General features: G+C 38.7%; 1 protein-coding gene across 2 annotated transcripts in view; it reads right to left on the bottom strand.

The window, feature by feature from the left end:
- LIN28B (lin-28 RNA binding posttranscriptional regulator B) overlaps positions 1 to 14341 on the bottom strand; it is a 132005-nt gene extending 117664 nt beyond the window's left edge. The window contains exons 1-2 of one of the 2 annotated variants that reach the window (XM_032783568.2): positions 14293 to 14341; positions 5443 to 5627 (exon numbers count right to left, since the gene is read on the bottom strand). In XM_032783568.2, the coding sequence (XP_032639459.2) occupies positions 5443 to 5627; positions 14293 to 14329 (222 nt within the window). In that variant the 5' untranslated portion in view covers positions 14330 to 14341. Of the gene's footprint in view, positions 1 to 5442; positions 5628 to 5978; positions 6010 to 14292 lie in introns of those variants that run through there. The other variant, XM_032783570.1, reaches the window with a different exon arrangement.
- Positions 14342 to 17673: the final 3332 nt, after the last annotated feature.

Below are 17673 nucleotides of genomic sequence, written 5' to 3'. Positions count from 1 at the left end.
TCCAATGAATGGGCTCAAGCCCCTGAGCAAGTCTCAGTACCAATAGCTGGGCCCAGATTTTTTATTGCAGATCTGAATTCAAGCCTGTTCCCTCTCATACCCTTGCTGCCAAAAGACACACATTTTGCTCCTCACTTGCTCACTTACACCTACCTCTCACTCTCTCTCTCTCCTGGCTCCTCAAGTCTCTTCCATCCATTTTTATTTAGATTGTGGTTTGGTTTTGTGTGCCCCCAAGCAACAGTTCAGGAAGCCAGGTTAGGAGCAGCAAGCCTCACACAGAGACTGCTGTACTCCAGATTGGCACTGCTATGTTGCACGCAGCAGGGGAAAACAGTCTGCCATTCACCCCTCTTGCTCATCAAAACTTCAAGTCACTGTGTGCAAGCTTTTTCAGGCTCTGATCATAATACACCTCTATCCCAATATAACGCGATCCAATATAACACGAATTCGGATATAACACGGTAAAGCAGCGCTCGGGGGGAGTTGCACACTCCAGCGGATCAAAGCAAGTTTGATATAACACGGTAAGATATTTTGGCTCCTGAGGACAGGGTTACATCGGGGTAGAGGTGTAAGAAAGAGATGTACTAGATCACTAGATGTACCCTCCCTACATGGAGACGATCTAGACCCTGACATTAGGAACATTAGATATTAAATGTAATACACTATGCCAAGTCCTGCATTTCTTGTACCAATAAAACTTTGCATGCCCTAGTTGACATCAGTAGCAGCTTTGGCTACAAAAGAAATGCATGATCAGGTGCCTGATCTTAAAGAGACAAACAACATAAAATCTAGTAATTAAAAACAATAGCTGAAAAACAGATTCTATTTGGGGTATTATATCTGTCCCTAAATTCCCTAATCAATATTTTTGTTTCTTTTGTTTTACAGTTACACTGTATATTATTTTTGATGATTTTTTCTCTATCACTTTTCAGTGTTGTGTGAAAGACCCACTAAAACTAGGGAAAGAGTGCAATTTACTATATACAAAATGAAGTCAAATACACAAAGTAACTGGGGGGGGAAAAATGCCTCAGATTTCTTCCAGTTTCAGTAAACTTAAATGTAAGAATAGTAGTTAAAACAAGTTTCAGATGGAAATGTGTGTTTTTAGCTAATGCCAGTCCTTTAAATGCAGATATAGAAAGCATCCTGTTTCAGGTCCAAAAATCCTTATGCAAAAATCAATCCCATTATGGCAATAATTTTGGACTGCAAGACCAGACTCTAATATTAGACATCCCCACTATCTGCTCTTCTAAACAAATCCACCTAGGCAAGGATTTGAACATTCAAAAACAATATAAGGTTATGAAGCTTTCATGCATAATAAACACTTATAAATTGCTTCTATTTACATTTAAAACCAACAAAAACTGCTCTTTTTTGTGTGACCACATAAACAATCTTGTTAAGCACTTTCAAAGTTAAACCTACTTCCCAAGGTAAACCATAGAATAATTAGAGCTGGAAGGGACCTACAGTGAGTCAGAGTTCACCCCACCCCCTTGATTAAAAAAAAGCTATATACAAACATCCCAGCAAATAAACTAACTTCAAGCATCAACCCTTTTACTGTGATCTTGGGGCTAAAACCTCACATATAATCCGTTTTAGTTTACATAACTGTAGACCTTTTAAACTGCTGTCCTTAAACTTATGCAGAATCACAAGAAGTTTCTATCATTGCACACTCATTAGGCTCAGCTCTGCCCTCTGATAAATACAAGCATCCCCCACTAAAGACAGGATCGATTATAATGCAGCTACTGTTGAATTTAAAACACAGAGAACAACAATACTGAGCCAAAACCAGTATTGTACAACTCTGTTAAGTCAATGGAGTTACACTATGCAGAATTTAGCCCATGATGTTTACTCTTATAAAAATAAATAATAGTCCCATTAATGCAATTTGAGTAAAGAATGATTCAGAAACAAAACAGGTTAACTATTCTATAACTTCCTTTTGGAAATAATGAATAGCTCAAACAAAAGATCAGCATGAAAACGTTGAATACATGGACAGGCATATGCAAACCAAAGCTGAAAAGGACTTGAGTGTAAATGTTTACAAATGTACTCTATTTTAATATATAAATATAGAGAGACCTCTGGTATGTTTCCATCGGAAATAATGTATTTGGCTCTGAGTACCTCCTTACCAGAAAGATAATGACAAGCTGAAGGTAGTTCAGAGAAGATCAATCAAAATCAGAGTGCTGAAGGGAATAACTTAAAAAGAAGAGTTAAAGGCTCAATACTGCAGCTGTTCCATGCACAGAACTTCTATTGACTTAAAGAAGTATGGGCTCTAAAAAAGACCTAAATATGCACAGCTTAGTTGAGCAATGACAAAGGGAAAACATGATAATAGTCCACACATAATTGAGGGGTGTAAACACCACAGAGGGAGATAAATTATTTATAGTCCTACAAGTAAATAGAAATGGAAATAATAGGATGAAATCATTAAAGGGAATTTGGACTGAATATCAGGAAAGTCTTCCTGACAGCAAGATCTCTTAGGCTCTGAACAATTTCTCAAGTGAAGGGGGTAGAAAATCTTATCATTTGGAATATTTAAAGCTAGGCTAGAAAAAACACTAAAAGTGTATTTGTTGGGAACAATCCTACATAAGCAATCCTGTATAGGTACTAAACTATGTAGTGGGTTTTTCCTATTTTTTTCTGATACATAATATCTAAAACGTCTGTGGGGTATCTGTATATATGCTATGCCCCTGTACATAAGTAGGTGCTGCAGTAGAAGACACACTAGTTCTAAAATTGCATACAGCAATATTTATCCAGACAAATTTATAATATAACTGCAAACCTTTGTCACATGAGCAATCCTTCTGACTTCAGTAGTCAAATCATTAAGAACTAATTGCATGAGTACAGCTTTGGAAGATGGGGCCCACTGAAAGTACAGATACTAGACTCTGTTTTAATAGCATGCAATCTCTTCTTTGTATAATATTTCAGATTTAAAAAGGGCCTTATGTTGTTGTGACTATCTATCCACCAGTGGATACTGTCACCTTCAAATCAGTTAACCAAGTAGCACAATGTATTCTATAATAATGAAGTTAGGCATTGCTTCCCCCCATTATATTAAACCTTTGGGAGAGAGAAGAGACTAGTAGTCACCATAAGCCCTGTATCTAATGAATATTTCCACAAGAAAAAACAAAGTGAGATATATTAAAATACTTTCTTTGATGTAATGAGAGCAATTAATTATGAACCACTGATAAATTAGTGCATTAAGACATATATTTGAGGAAAAATTCAAAATTATTAATGAGGTTCACAGTTTGAACCAATTAGCTATACTACCTTTTATGGCATTGCTTACCAGCAGAAATCTGTAAATCTATACAAATATTTATGACATGTAGATTAATACAGTATCTACAAACATTTACACTTGAAATTATTTCCTCTTGCACACACCAGCATAACTCAATTCTTGGTTTATTAAATGTCCCCATCATCTATGTGACACAAAAGACAAACTGGCTTCAACATTTCCTACAATTTTATTAGATTATCTTTTGACTTTCTATGAATATTTTCCACTGTGTAAGTAAATTACACGTCTTGCTTTAAAGTGTGTATCAGTAGCAACGTCCTACACATAATATGATCACTTAACATCTTTCTGCAGTTACACAGTTCTAAGAATACTGTTTTCAAATATTTTATTTTATTAATCAATCTGCTATCCTTTAAACACTTGGGATTTTTTTAATATTAGAGGAGCAAAGAGAACAAAATATACCAAGGTATTAGACACAGAGAACTTTTTTCCCCTTTCTTTCATCTATAAAATATATTTATGTAATCACAAAGATCAATTAATGACCTAAAGACAATTCAGAGGGGGAAAAACAGATTTGACAATGATTTTAGTAATTCGGTCTCAAGAAAAGCAGCAGCAAAGGAGCTACTTCATCCATGCCTGACAGTGCGAAGCAGGAAGTGTAAGAATTTAAAAATAAAGTATTCCTTTTACATTAAAAATAAAAGCTCTATTTCATTTCACAGTTATAACTAATTCCAAATGCAAACAGACACTATGGATAAGTAGGCCCTGGAGGCAGGGGTGGACATATCACAATAAGGTCAAAAATCTACCCAAACACTACCACAAAGCAAAGCAACATGCCAGCAGACATTGTTTCTTAGGTTTCAGTTATCTCCTATCAGCTTCATCCTAAATACATATTCCTTAAATGTGAATGATGAAAATGAGCCCAAATGTACAATAATATGTGGAATAAAACTAGACCATCAAGATAGAATATCATGTAACCAAACCTCCCCCAAACGTCATAGGAAATGGACAACTACGTGAAAAGTTAAGATGCCTTTAGCTTTCCTGACATGGCCATTACCCAGCCTGAAACAAACAGTCTCTTTAAAATTGGCAGATATTCTTTTCTTTTTCTTTGATCAACTCAACATTTTTGAGAAGGCTGATGAAATTCAAAATGTCATTCTTGCAATTTCGGACTAATACAAGCATGTGGGAGATCTAGGCACACTGGTTTCTCACAAATCACGTCAATAACCTAGGAGGAAGTTTTCTAAACTTCCTGATTAACATTTCTTGCAGCTGAAGCTTTTTCAAATGAAGACATTTTCCTTAAAGTCTCCATGTACAAAATAAGGCTCTAGATATTAGTTAGGTATGTTAAAAATATAAACAATGAACACATCTTTATGTTCAGTGTCTTTAAAGAGACAGTGTCCTTAGTCTTATTTACTACTGGATCTGTTTTCCAAAAGAGATTTTTAAAACATACATCCACAGTTTGAGTTTGATGAGTCATGTATTATCAGAGGGATGTTTTCAGGTCTGTATTTTGCAAAATAAACCTATTAATTACATATACTTTTCACCAACTAATCTGGGATGAACTACTTTTAAAGATGTCTAACTTTACAAGAAGAGTGTTAAAAGAAAAATATGTTCACAACAGACCTAATTGGTGAATATACTTATGTATCCTTTTCTGTGTTTATTTTTTTAATCACCTTTGCACAGAAGGACCTATCTGCTCCTGAGCAGATGACATAGCTGAAAAGTTTAAACCTTATTAAAAACAGGATATGGGATTTAAAAAAAAAAAGAATTCAAAAAGAAAAGTTTGTACCCCAGCCTTGCATTGTTAAGAGATAAAATATCCTTTTGCACAACCTACCAACTATGGATACTGATCTTATTTGAGTTTTAATGGGGTGATGTAGATAGAACCCCTTCTTAGTGCAGTTTTTATTACATATATACAGATGCATTTAAATATCTAGACCGATAGATTGTTTCCCTTCCAGTGTAACTCGATCACCATTGAACTCAACCCAAGGGCTGGGGCGGGGAGGGTGGAAAAGATGGGAGACAAAAGTTGGTCTTACTTGGTGTACAAAAACATCAACTGGAGACTCCAAAGGGTTTCCTTCCCGGTTGATCATGGAGATGAAGCCGAATCCCATTCGCACATTGAACCACTTGCAATGGCCTGTTCCGTGCAAAACCTGGGATTCCTCCTCTTCCTGCTCCGGCAACTTCCCGGGCTCGTCTCCACCTTTACTCGCCCCTGCTGAGGAAGGGGGATGGGGGGACACAGACACAAGATGCAAAGCAAAGAGTTAAATTCTGGTAAATGTCCTTTGCCTTGTACAAAGGGATTGCTACACAGGGGAGAGAAACACACACCCTCCCCACACCCACCCGCGCATTACAAAATCAACCCGTTTTCTTTCCCTGCAGAGAAACCATTAAAAAAAGCAAACCCACAACCCAAAAAGCAGCCGGGGTGACAGAAAGGAAACCACGCATATGCTCGCTCGCTCTCTTTCGCCCAGAAGAGCCCACGTTTCTGTATATACGTGTATTTTTCCATTTCACGCCAACTTTCAGCCATACTACACCACAGAACGCGATACTTTACTTGAATATTGCTGGTTTAGGACCGATCCCATTTTCCAACAGAAATGCTCAGCTAAATTATTCTCTTCTTGTAAAGCGCGGGTGGGGGTGAAGAGGGAATGAGCAAAAAAGGGGCAGATTGCACAACAACGTGTTACTGCACATGCAGCGGCGGATCCAGTACTATTTTCCAACGTGCATCCACCCCCACCCCTTGGAATAACTTTCAGTTAAAGTTGGGGGGACAGGTGTACAAACGTTTTCTCATCCCACCACTGAAACTGTGCTTAATCGTACAGGAACAATTCAAACAATAGCTCCCTGAACGCTTTTCAAGTTGTGTGAATCGGTGTGGGCGGTACGGAACATTTTTGGAAATCCGTAACGATAGGTTTGTAGAAAGCCCCCTTGCGCGATCTGATTTAAAAAAAAAAAAAAGAATGGTGGCTAGTGGGGTTAAAAAAGAGGAGGAAGGGGAGGGGAAGAGAGAGAGAGAAAATGATAGAAAAACAATAGAATAAGAAAATTAACCTTCGGCCATGTTGCCTCACGGGCCCTCTGCTCCAAACTCGTGAGATGAAAACTTTCCCTTTGGATCGAACTGGTCTTCTGCATCAATCTAACATCTTGATTTTGAACGATCACAAATTTAGTTCGCATGGTCTAATGTGCTTTCCCTCTTTTGATTTTTCCCTTTCTCTCTCCTTCAGTTTCTGGCCCCCTACGCACACGTGACTTTGTCAATTACATGCTTTCTTGCGACTAATTTCACATCGGATCCTTAGGGGGTTGGCAAGAGTCTGAAGTAGCCAATCGCCATTTCAATTTAGGCTGACACACCAAAATAATTTATGAATGAACAAGAAAATTCAAATACGAACTTGTATTACAGCTAATTTTCACACTTCACGGTAAATCAAGATGACGTATTTTGGGGGTTTCTGTGTGCGTGTGTATATACACATATATTTAGAAATACACATATAGCTACAAAGTTACACGCCACCCCAGACATACAACTGAGATTATTACTACATATATGTACAGTCATAGGAAGGAGATATATTATGTGACTAGACACATAAATATGTGTACAGGATCACATATGCTATGTTACGCATGCATAACCATATGTGCATTCTGTGCAGATACACACCTTACAACGCATATTGCCGTGTGTACAACAAAGATGTACAAATTTGCAAGCGTTGCTACTTCCTTAATAAAAGTGGCATTCAAACACCTTTGAATCATAACTGTATTTTTGCCTTTTAACATCGTATTTTTTTTCCTGTAGACACGTTAGCCAAAATTCGACTGCTTCATGGAATTTAACAGGCTGATCACCTTATTTTAACCTACTTAGGTTGCCAGGAAAACTTTATATGTACTATACTCAGAAACATATGCACACTTGGGGTCAATATATACATGGAGAATCGCTAGTGTTCCTCCCTTTGTTTCACATGACTATTTCATATTCAAAAGAAACGCGTACCGGAAACGCGATATCACCTTAATATGGTTCAGAATGTGTTAAGGTTCAGCGTTTCAAAACATTTTTGGAGGGGGATGGGCCGAGGGATTGCACTTCACAGGTTTCTCCGCCATCTCTTTCCGCGGGAGGGGATGTGATTAATGACTTCCTAAATAAGAGCCCAGTTTTCAAGCCTAGCATTAGAGTGAACCTCAATCAGCAGCGATTGTTCTCCAGCAGCCTGGTGGTGGTGGAGGAGGAGGAGGAAAGGCTGAAAGAGAAAAGGAGGATTTGCTAGGGAGGAGGAAGACGAAAAAAAGAACAGGAGGAAGAAGACAAAGAGAAGAGGAATAATGCTGGGCTGGAGACTGCACTTTTAAATCTCCACTACTAGTGGGTGGGAGAGTCAAACACATACAAGAAAAAAATATCTAACGGGCTTGATAGCCTACAGCTTTCACCTATTCCTTCACGAATTCCCTAGGCACTGAACCTCTCTCAGGTATACAAGTAGGAAAAAAACACATCTGTTATTTCTACTGCTGTACTTCGGGTCGCACTTATTTCAAATAATACATTTTAATATGTCAAGAAAAAAATACTAATCAAAAGTGCCTATTTCCTTCTTTTTCTTCCTGGGGAAGAACATGGATAAATATATATGTTTGGTTAGGTATGAACAATATAAAACCACATTGCCATTTTTTCTTGTCAGTAAACATCCTATTTACAGGCACTACACAGTCATAAACTGAGATTTTTTTCTGACACTTCTGCCCCTGTAACATTGAAAAGGTAGGTTATACCTTGTTAAAATACGGGGACACTGGGTTGAATTATTTTCTGATTAAAGTTGCATTACCCCTCCTATCCCATCCACATAAACATAAATAAATAAAAAAACAAAACAGCAAACTGTGATCTGCCCAGAGTTTATACAATTGTGTTTTATAAAATTTCAAAGCACTTGCTGTTTCAGCCTGCCCAGTTAGGCAAAACCTCTTTGCTCTGATAGGCCTGTTTACTCTTTTTTGTTGCTTTTCAGGAAAGTGTGTAAATCACTCTCCTTTGTCTTTAATTTCTGTTTGAAATAACAAGGTGCCCAGTTGAACATTTGGTAAAAAGAGAAGGGGGTGGGCAAAAGTGTAAAAATACAAGCAATCTGGCAAGTGGAGCAGAAGCTCTAAATCCTGAAATTCCTTTGCAGTCTTCAACCGTAAATTTCCTATAGGTTATTTCAACAGTGGAGGTCGACTTCCTACATTGACCTGCCTTTACACATTTGTGCAATAAACCATTCCTTTTTTCATTTCCACTTCCTAAAAAATGCAATTATTTTACTAAGATAAATCAATATTCAACTCACTTTATCTAGGTGGAAGATTAAAAACTAAGTATTTCCCATAAATATGTGAACTACTATATATAATTTCAATTCTGATATAATCAATGGAAAAATAAAAGCAGGGCAGCTGGAGAGAACAAATATGTAAAGTCAAACGAATATACTGTATATATGAAAATATCTATCAACTACTTGATAGGTCTACCAAAAACAGGAGGCATCTATAGATTCAATTTTTTATTGTTTTGATAGCATCTGTTAAAAGAGTCTGTATTTTTCTCAGATTGGCCTCCTCTATGGGCATTTGGCTGAAAAATGCTATAGAGACTAGACTCCTGGTTTTACTGACACAAATAAGTTGACCCAGGTTGTTGTTGTTTTAATGGAGAAACTGTTCTTTTGATAGTTCGATTTAAAAAAAAGCAATACAGTATTATGCTTTTTATCAGAGTAAAGGGAGGAGTGTGAAAACAGCAAAAGGAAGCTGAACACAAGTTTAGGAGATAGTTGCAAAGGATTTCCTACACTACAAAATAAATGCTGATTGTGTAAATTATTTGTATGAGGGAGGGGGGAGATTTGCAAGTGGTCTTTACCGAGATTTTCAGGCCTCCAGTATTACTGGAATTAAGGTTGGGGTCACCGGACTGGTCACTGGTGTCAGATGTTATCGACTCATTCATTTCCTGCAAAGGACATCAGCCTTTCAAGTTTTGTGGAAGGTAGAGAGCTGTTGCCAGCTGGGAACGCTCAAAAACCTTCCAAAATTCAATCACAAACAATCGGCCACAAACACTTATTTTTTTAAGCAGACCCAGGTCGGGGAAATTCGAGGATCTTTGTCATATTTCACGCGTTAGAAAGATGCCGCTGTCTGCTCTCCCCGCAGAAAACAGGCTTTTTCGTTGAGATAATTACACGGAGAAAGAATCGTATTCATGAAGCTGCCCCAGGACTCCTTTGGCATCAAAACGGCCAGAGCTCTGGTGCCTGTTTTCTAATTTGTCATGTTTCTAAAACTTCTCTGGTTTTAATTTTTTTCTCATTTCCGATTTCTTTTAATACCCCCCTCCACTCCTCCGTGTATTTGAATCAAAACTCATGTTTAACACTGTGAAAACTCAGCTCTTAAGATAACTTCGATTGACCATGTTTTAAAAACCCTTTGTAGTTTTGCTCAGGTCGCTAATCAAGAAAAGCAGGCGAGCGCGCCTCTGCCACTGCCCTGTGATAACCACATCGAAAAGGGGGTGGCCGAGGGGGCTTCCTTTTTGAACTATTATCACTCAGCGCTGGAAGCCCCATCTTCCCCTCCCCAGAGCCAGCGATGGCCCATTTCACTCAAACGTGCCGGTGGGCGTGGGGGGAGAGGGAGCCCACGCGCGCCGCGCTTGGTGTCCTTTATTTCGTGCAGATCAGACGTGCCTGGTGCTCTGTGCCATGGTCTCTATTAAAACCAGATCCGCCGCTGCTGCGGTTCTTCCGAAAACGAGGGGGAGGGGCAACGCCACTGCGGCTGGTCAGGTCAAGTCACCCACCCTTCTCTCCTCCCTCACGTGGAGCCAGGTCCCAGGACCTGGCTGAAGGGCGCTCCTGGCTTTGCCGAGGAACTCACCCGCTTGGCAGGGACCAGACGCGCCGGCGCCCTCTCAGCCTGGCCCCACGTGAGAGCCTGTAGACTCCCGCCATTCGGGCACCTCCTGCTTCTAGCCAACCCGGGTCTGCTTCCACCAAGCCAGCCAACTTTCTGCCCCTCCCCACGCGAGGGGGATCCGCACGGTCCCGCCCGAGTCGCGCGAGGTGGCCGGCTAAGCGGAGCGGACCTGTCATTGGGCGGGTCAAGGTGGCAGTCTCATTAGCGCGGTGGGGTCCAATACAGCCCCTGGGGCTTCAGGGAGATCCGTGCTCTCCAGGTTGTTACCGGCAGGGATGCCCCGGAAAGTTGCATTTTAAATGAAAAAGCTCTGCTGGGATGGCGAATTCCCCGCTCCCACAAGCTGCTCCCTGCTGGGAAGATCCGGTCAGTCCCATTGGATCTAGGTAGCGCTGCCAACCTTAGATGTTCCTTTAGTTTCGGAGATTCCTCCTAAGCCCTCCAGTTAGGAACCCAGAGTCTATGTGTCAGGGAAATGACACCCTTCCTCCGCCCTCCCTCCCACACACAGTGATTGTCTTCACAATCAGACTGCTCGGTCGGGGCTGTAGTAGTGTCATGTCGAACTGTTTCATCAGAAGAGTAGCAAGGGGGTAAGATCACGGCGTGGAAAGGCAAGAGAGAAAAATCAGCTGATACAAAGGCTCTTCCAGTCTATGGTCTCACCTGCAGCGCAGGCGCCAACATTGGCCTGGGGATCCTTCTGTGCTGCAGCCCGGGCAGGGGTTTCCTCTGCATCGCAGCGTTCACTATAAGCGGGGCCAGGGCCTTGATCTCCATTCTCACACGCCCCCCCCCATTTTTTAACCTCAGTGTTAGTTTTTCCGGGGGAGTTTTACTTGTTCCTTCAGCTTTGAAGATTCCTCCTTAGCCTCCCTAAAGTCAGGAACCCTGGGCTGTGTATAGAAAAACAGCGAGAGGAAATGTAACAACGCCCTAAATCAGCTAAAGCGGTTCCCACGAATAAAACACTTTTTTAAAAAAGGGGAATCTCTCTTTCTTTCCTCATTCCACTGTTGTTTACGGTGATTTCCTTACCCCTTTCGAAGACTCCGATGTCCCGAAAAGTTAACACCTGTAAATGATGTCTGTGTGTGTGGTGGTGTGTGTGTGTGTTATAATAACATCATTTTTTTCTTATTCTGTGGGGGGAAAGCTTATCCTTCTTAACCGAAGATGCTTCTTAGACTAATTTTAAAATTTAAATTAAATAAACCTCGTCGCGATTGAATTGTTCTCTCCATAATTATAAACAACGAAAAATTCAAACATACACTTGTATACATATATGTTTGAATATTAAGTTGCTAATACCTTCGCTATTTACACGTTTTTAATTATTGTATTGTTAATTATCGATTAATTTAATGGACTTAAATATTTCCATTTTTCCCCAAAAGTTATGAAATACTTAATTCAATCATAAAATGGGTAGTTTTCCAGCCATTTGTATTTTGAACACGTTGTTATAGAAAATTGACGTCACACTGCAGTGGAAAATAGTGAGGTATATAAAAACGATGATGAATGAATGTTTTTAAAGGATGTGTCACATCTCAAGGAGGTAGCTGAACGATTGAAATATACCTAATGTTTATTTTAAGTCTGAACTTTGAATATGTTAACAAGTATTTATGAACCACGATTTTCTCTTCATTCCTACTAAAATATTCCATATCTTAAAGCCTGTATTTTATTTTTTACGTCCATAGGTGGTGTTATTTGAATTAATTACCAGATTTTGGGGGAGGAAGGTTTTAAATAGGTGATTTGAAATATTTGATAGTAAAAAAAAAATGAATGTTGATACTGAAAGTGATACTGTAAACATTCCGGAATAGCTAACAATGCATTCTGCATTTTTGCCTGTAACTCTGATGGTTTGGAGAGGCATTATTAAAATACCCGACACTGCTCTAATCCTAGACGTAATCCAAGGGCATTAGGACATTGAGAGCCCTTCTAGAACTCACTGCAAGCTGTGGCCTCGTGTACATTAGCAGTTTTTCAGCTGTGGATTTGCAGCTGATAAGGATTGCTGCCATGGTTAGATTTAAGGAGGCGCCACATCAGTAATTTGCGGGAAATGTGGTTATATTTGGAAAACCAGCCCTACTGAAGACTCCCTCTGTTGTAAGACCACCTGCATCTCACTGTCAAAAAAATTCAAAATAGATGGTACATAAGAAGTCATTGTATATGCTTCCCTAAATTTCATTTCGGGAAGGAAGGAAAGGAAGAGAAGCCTAGGAATTAAAGACTGCAGCTGCTTCTCAAAGCTCATATTGCTTTTTCAAACTTCATAGCAATGGCAGCAAACATTGGGTTGAGAGCGAGCGACTGTGCGCGTTTAAGGTTATCCCGCCCACTGAGCAGGTAGACACACCAGCCTCCGCTACGCATTTTAGTAACGGCACGTGCACATACTACAATATATTGCTACGTAGCGACCAACCCTGCTCCCATCTGCAGTCGACAGCAACACTCCCACAGGGAGCAGGATCGGGCCCTAGATGGAGGTATAATCTGAAGGTGGGTTTGTATTATGTGGTGCATATAAATACATATGCAGCTCTTTACTGTACAGAGAACCTGGATGGTATGGACGCCTTTTGCCCACTGACTATTCTGAACGGCTATATCTGAGCAAAGCCATTGCCTTAAGCACAAAATGTAGCTCGTGATTAAGCATGCACGGAATTCCCAGCCCATTGTGCCCCTGCGCTGCATAAGCCTCACTCAGCGGTATGTGTTCAATGCCTCAGGGAGGGGGATAGAGGACAGCACCAGAGGATCCCCGGCCCCTTTTATTGCTCGTCTGAGTGACGTCAGGAGCACCTTACAGATCCCTAGCAGACATGCGCCTAACAAAAAAGTAGCAACTGGAACAGATCCAAAACCATTAAAGTTCAGTGGACAGCAGGAGAGCACCAAACAACGCTACAGAGCAGGAGTAGGGCTGGACACAGGCTGCATACAACTACGCAAACCTTTGAAACCAAGGTAAGCAACCGAATATGATCACCCCTTTTCCTTACGCGCCTATTGTAAATACATGTTCTAAGGAGCAAGACCGCAGGCAGCGGACAAATGGGGAAACAAAATGGGACCAGCGGGTGCTGCTGTAGGGAAAGTAATTGGGCAATGAGTTTTCCCAGGTGACCATTTGCAAAGTGAAATACCGGATTTGTTAGCGCAGCTTCCAGGGAATAAAATCAATAGATGCTACCTAACGAAACCTGACACATCAGTGAACTTTGAGGCGTTTTTTCAGTTTCATATGCCAAGAAAAGTGTTTGGCAACGTATAGTGCTGCCTCAAAAATAGATGTTGGTAGGAATTGTCCATGAATGTGAGGATTGTGCAGGGATAACATGTTTACATTGCTGCTGCATTAAAAATCAATTTAATATCGCTAAAAGACTTGCTCATATGTTTGTTATACTTAAAACTACTTCGGTTTTTAATCATTAATAACTCGACCTGTTAGAAGAATTATGGTGTGTCACAGCCATCTCTAAGAGTAATTCTGTAATTTCAAGATGTCTTTAAATCCATTATTTAAACTCATAGGCTGACACGTGGGAATGAACATTGTATACTGTCTTTTTGCCTCTAGCCCCGAAAAAAAAATTCCATTTACAAACCGTTAGATCAATCAAGAATTCCAAAGTCAAACCTTGGAGAAAAAATGAATGAAATTCTTTCTTGGAGTCTAATTGCACATTTCCAGACAGAAATTTAGGTTCATTACAGTCCATTCTGTTGTGGGAGTGGGAGGCATAAAGTAGTCATCAAATACCAATTCCCCAATCATATATGAAAAGACTTTTTAAAAAAAAAAAATAATAAAGACTGACCTGGGCCTAAGGAGACCTTCTTGAATGACCTCATCATCTTCTGAGGAACCTAAAATCAGAAAGTTGAAGTCAGTACTAGCCAGCAAACTATACCAGAGCACCGTATTTAATTACCTCTTCTCCAGTTTAACGGCTCATTAGAAGGCCATAAAATGCCAGGGCTTTGACTCTGTGAAGTGACCTGTAAACTTTTTAACTGTTTGCAACTTACCTAGCTCATCAGAATCACAATTAGATAACCAAAAGGTAACAATCAGCCTGTTACAACAACAACAAAAAAAAGGAGTGGGGGGGGCGGCTTCTCCATTCTTTAAAGTCATTGCCTCATTAATAGTCTTCTTATAAAAGTTAATGAGGAAGTAGACAAAATACACGGATTTGCTGGATACTGCAAGGTGTTGTTTTCACTTATCAATATTTCATCACAATAGGTAACCCAAGTACTAGTGGTTGTTGGCTTTGCTATGCTTAAATTGTACACTTTAAATCATAAAAAAAAAATCAGTTTGTGTCTTTACATATACTTCAAAGGAAGCATCTTGGAATAAATTTTTGGTCAAATTATATTAAACATATAGGTCCTGGTATCAACCTAAGACTGTCAGCAGGAAAAAGCCTTCCCTTTAATACTAGTAAAATCCCAGACAATAGTTTGCATTTTAAGCCAATACTTACAAAGTCTCAATAAATTAACAAAAATATTTGATCAGAGACCAAAACACAATATGGCTTTGCTGTTGCTAGGTGTATTTATGGTCCACTGCCAATTGAGCAGGATCCATCTGATTTCATATCTTAATAATGCCAACAAAAATGCTATGTATAGTAGATAGTAAGAGGCACCCAAGGAAAGCCACTGTGCTTAGAGTAATCTTGTTGCTCAGGCTGTGCAGATTGTTTAGAGCAAAGAAGATGAATAGATTTGAACATGCACAAACTCACCTGCTACCAGCCTATGTCCTCTTTGTCTCCCTCTACCTGATTTTTATACACTCTGCTTTAAGTAAGACCCATCCAAAGCAAACAAACGACTTCACGCTGGTGGGGTTTTTTTGTTTTTGGTTTTTTGCGATGCGAACCTAAATCTCTTCTGCCTTTAAAGAAAATTGAGATTTTTTGCAATTGGAGAGCATGTCCTGACTGTTTATTCTGGCCTTTTCCTACAAATGTGGAAACTCCACCTTCCTTCTCTCACTGTGTGAACAGCCAAAGACAAGTGAGAATCAAATTTCTGTATATTAACTTCTTATCCTCTAGTTAACCCCACTTCTATACAACATCAGCAACTAGAAAAGGTGATAGCCAGCTTGTTTTTCCTTGCAGTGCAATAACAGTAGCAACTGGTCTCCAGTTTTTCTTTTTGTGATCATCTATAGCAAGTTTTGCTTTCTAGTAGAGCGGTATATAAATTCAGTATTAAACCTAATCTTCCTTTTACACCTTCAACTATTACAGCCCAACCCCTGTTTTACTTGTCTATTCTGTCAACCTGCAACTGTGTGGCTTTTGTCTCGGATTTAGCTACATTATTTATGCAACATAATGAAATATGCAAACATAGAGTAAGAGATCCTTTCCTGGCTTTGACAAGTGAAGTGGTTTAGTTTATGGAAGGATTCAAAATAAAGTACTTTGGAAAATAAATGTATTAAGAATTGCAGTAACTACAGAGATTGGTATATCCTAAAATTAGAGAGGGTTTTTAAAAAAAGCCCTTGTTTTTGTCACTTCATTCAATGTATTTGTAAATATCATGTATATAAATATGTGGATATCATAAGCATCATAATAGATTATTATATAGAAAGTAAATGGGATGTAACTGTTCTAAAAGACTTGGTATTAATTGTTTCTTAATAGGATATAGAAGTCCTGACATATAATTGTAAGAAATGCAAGCTTATAAAACGAACTTCAAAAGTCTGAACATCTTAATTCTATTAATTCTTAAAACTGTATAGTTTAAACAAAAAAACTAGTTGTCATATATTCTATTGCATCATACTGAAGCCAACAGGAATTTAGTCACTGATTTAAATGGGAGCAGGTTTGGGCCCTAAAGCAGCTAATGGTAACAGTGATACCTTAGTATTTTCCTACACTTCAATATAAACATTTCAAGCAAATTGGGATCTGCTAGTGCTGAAACTGAAATTCATATTTAAATAGGCTTCATCATTGCTAATATCATTTAATAAATGCTAATCAAGGATTATATAATAATCAAGCCTAGTAAGAGGTTTTGGAGAGAAATTATTCTTTGCTTTAATAGCCCGTTTAAATGTCTATAGGCATTTAATCATAACATGTCTGAGTGGAAACTAGTTATAGGAATAAAGTGATATTTGAAGATACCATGCAATCATCACAGAACAGGAAATCAAACCTATTCAAGGAGAGTGAAAGTTAAAGTTATAAATTATACCTATGAAATAATCTTTACTTTTGTTACAGATAACACATACAATCATTTGAGGGTTTTTTTCTGCCACTTACTGTTTGTTTATCTTTGGCAATTCATTCATATTGGACAGTGAAAGGCAACAGTACAGTATGCCTCTAGTCATTCATTTTTCCCCAAAATTCTTAGTGACCAGCAAAATTATACAGTGTTTTGGATTTCACATAATGCAGAGGGTTAATTTAAACAATTTTACTGCCATATAAAAATTGCATGTATAATCTAGCGTAGAAAATCAGGTATTTATAGTTTGCCTGTTTACATACAAAGTTGTTTGTTCTATTTCAAAGATTGTCTTAAATTTTTGTTCTAGCTAATGAGCCTGCTCCTGCCTCCACTGAAATCCATCATAATTTGGACATTGATTTTATTGTGAGCAAGAGTGGAATCAATATTTTATTAATATTGTTTAAAACAATTATAAAATACATCAGAACACAAAAGTAAAATATACAATAATAAAAAGTTACTACTAACTAGTGAGCAAATGTATGGGGAAGAAAAAGATACAACATTCCTTTATTTTCTATTTAGAACTCTTATCTAGGATGGGCTTTTTAAAGGATTTCAGGTGTACCTGTCCTACAAACTGAATTAGATAAATTGTGAACACCTAAATACTACAAGATGTTTATTTTTAAGAGAAAATGCCAGGTACTCTTTTAAAAAAAAAAAAAAATGACCTTATGGTAACAAACAATTTTGTTTAAAAACTGTGAATTTAAAAAACAGTAATATATATAGTGTATGCTTTACCTTTTGCACTTCATTCAGCTGCTGGACAGTAACACAGACTAATCAGTTTATTTTTGTTTATAGTCACTTCAACTTCTGATTGAATGCACTAGCAACATGCTGCACTATCTGAGTTGCAAATGCTGCAGAGGAATGTTAAATCAAACAAATTACTTGACACTTAA

This window comes from Chelonoidis abingdonii, chromosome 3 (genome assembly GCF_003597395.2).
Source record: "Chelonoidis abingdonii isolate Lonesome George chromosome 3, CheloAbing_2.0, whole genome shotgun sequence".
In the NCBI taxonomy this organism is placed as follows: Eukaryota; Metazoa; Chordata; order Testudines; family Testudinidae; genus Chelonoidis; species Chelonoidis abingdonii.
This window is presented reverse-complemented; position numbering and strand designations above follow the sequence as displayed.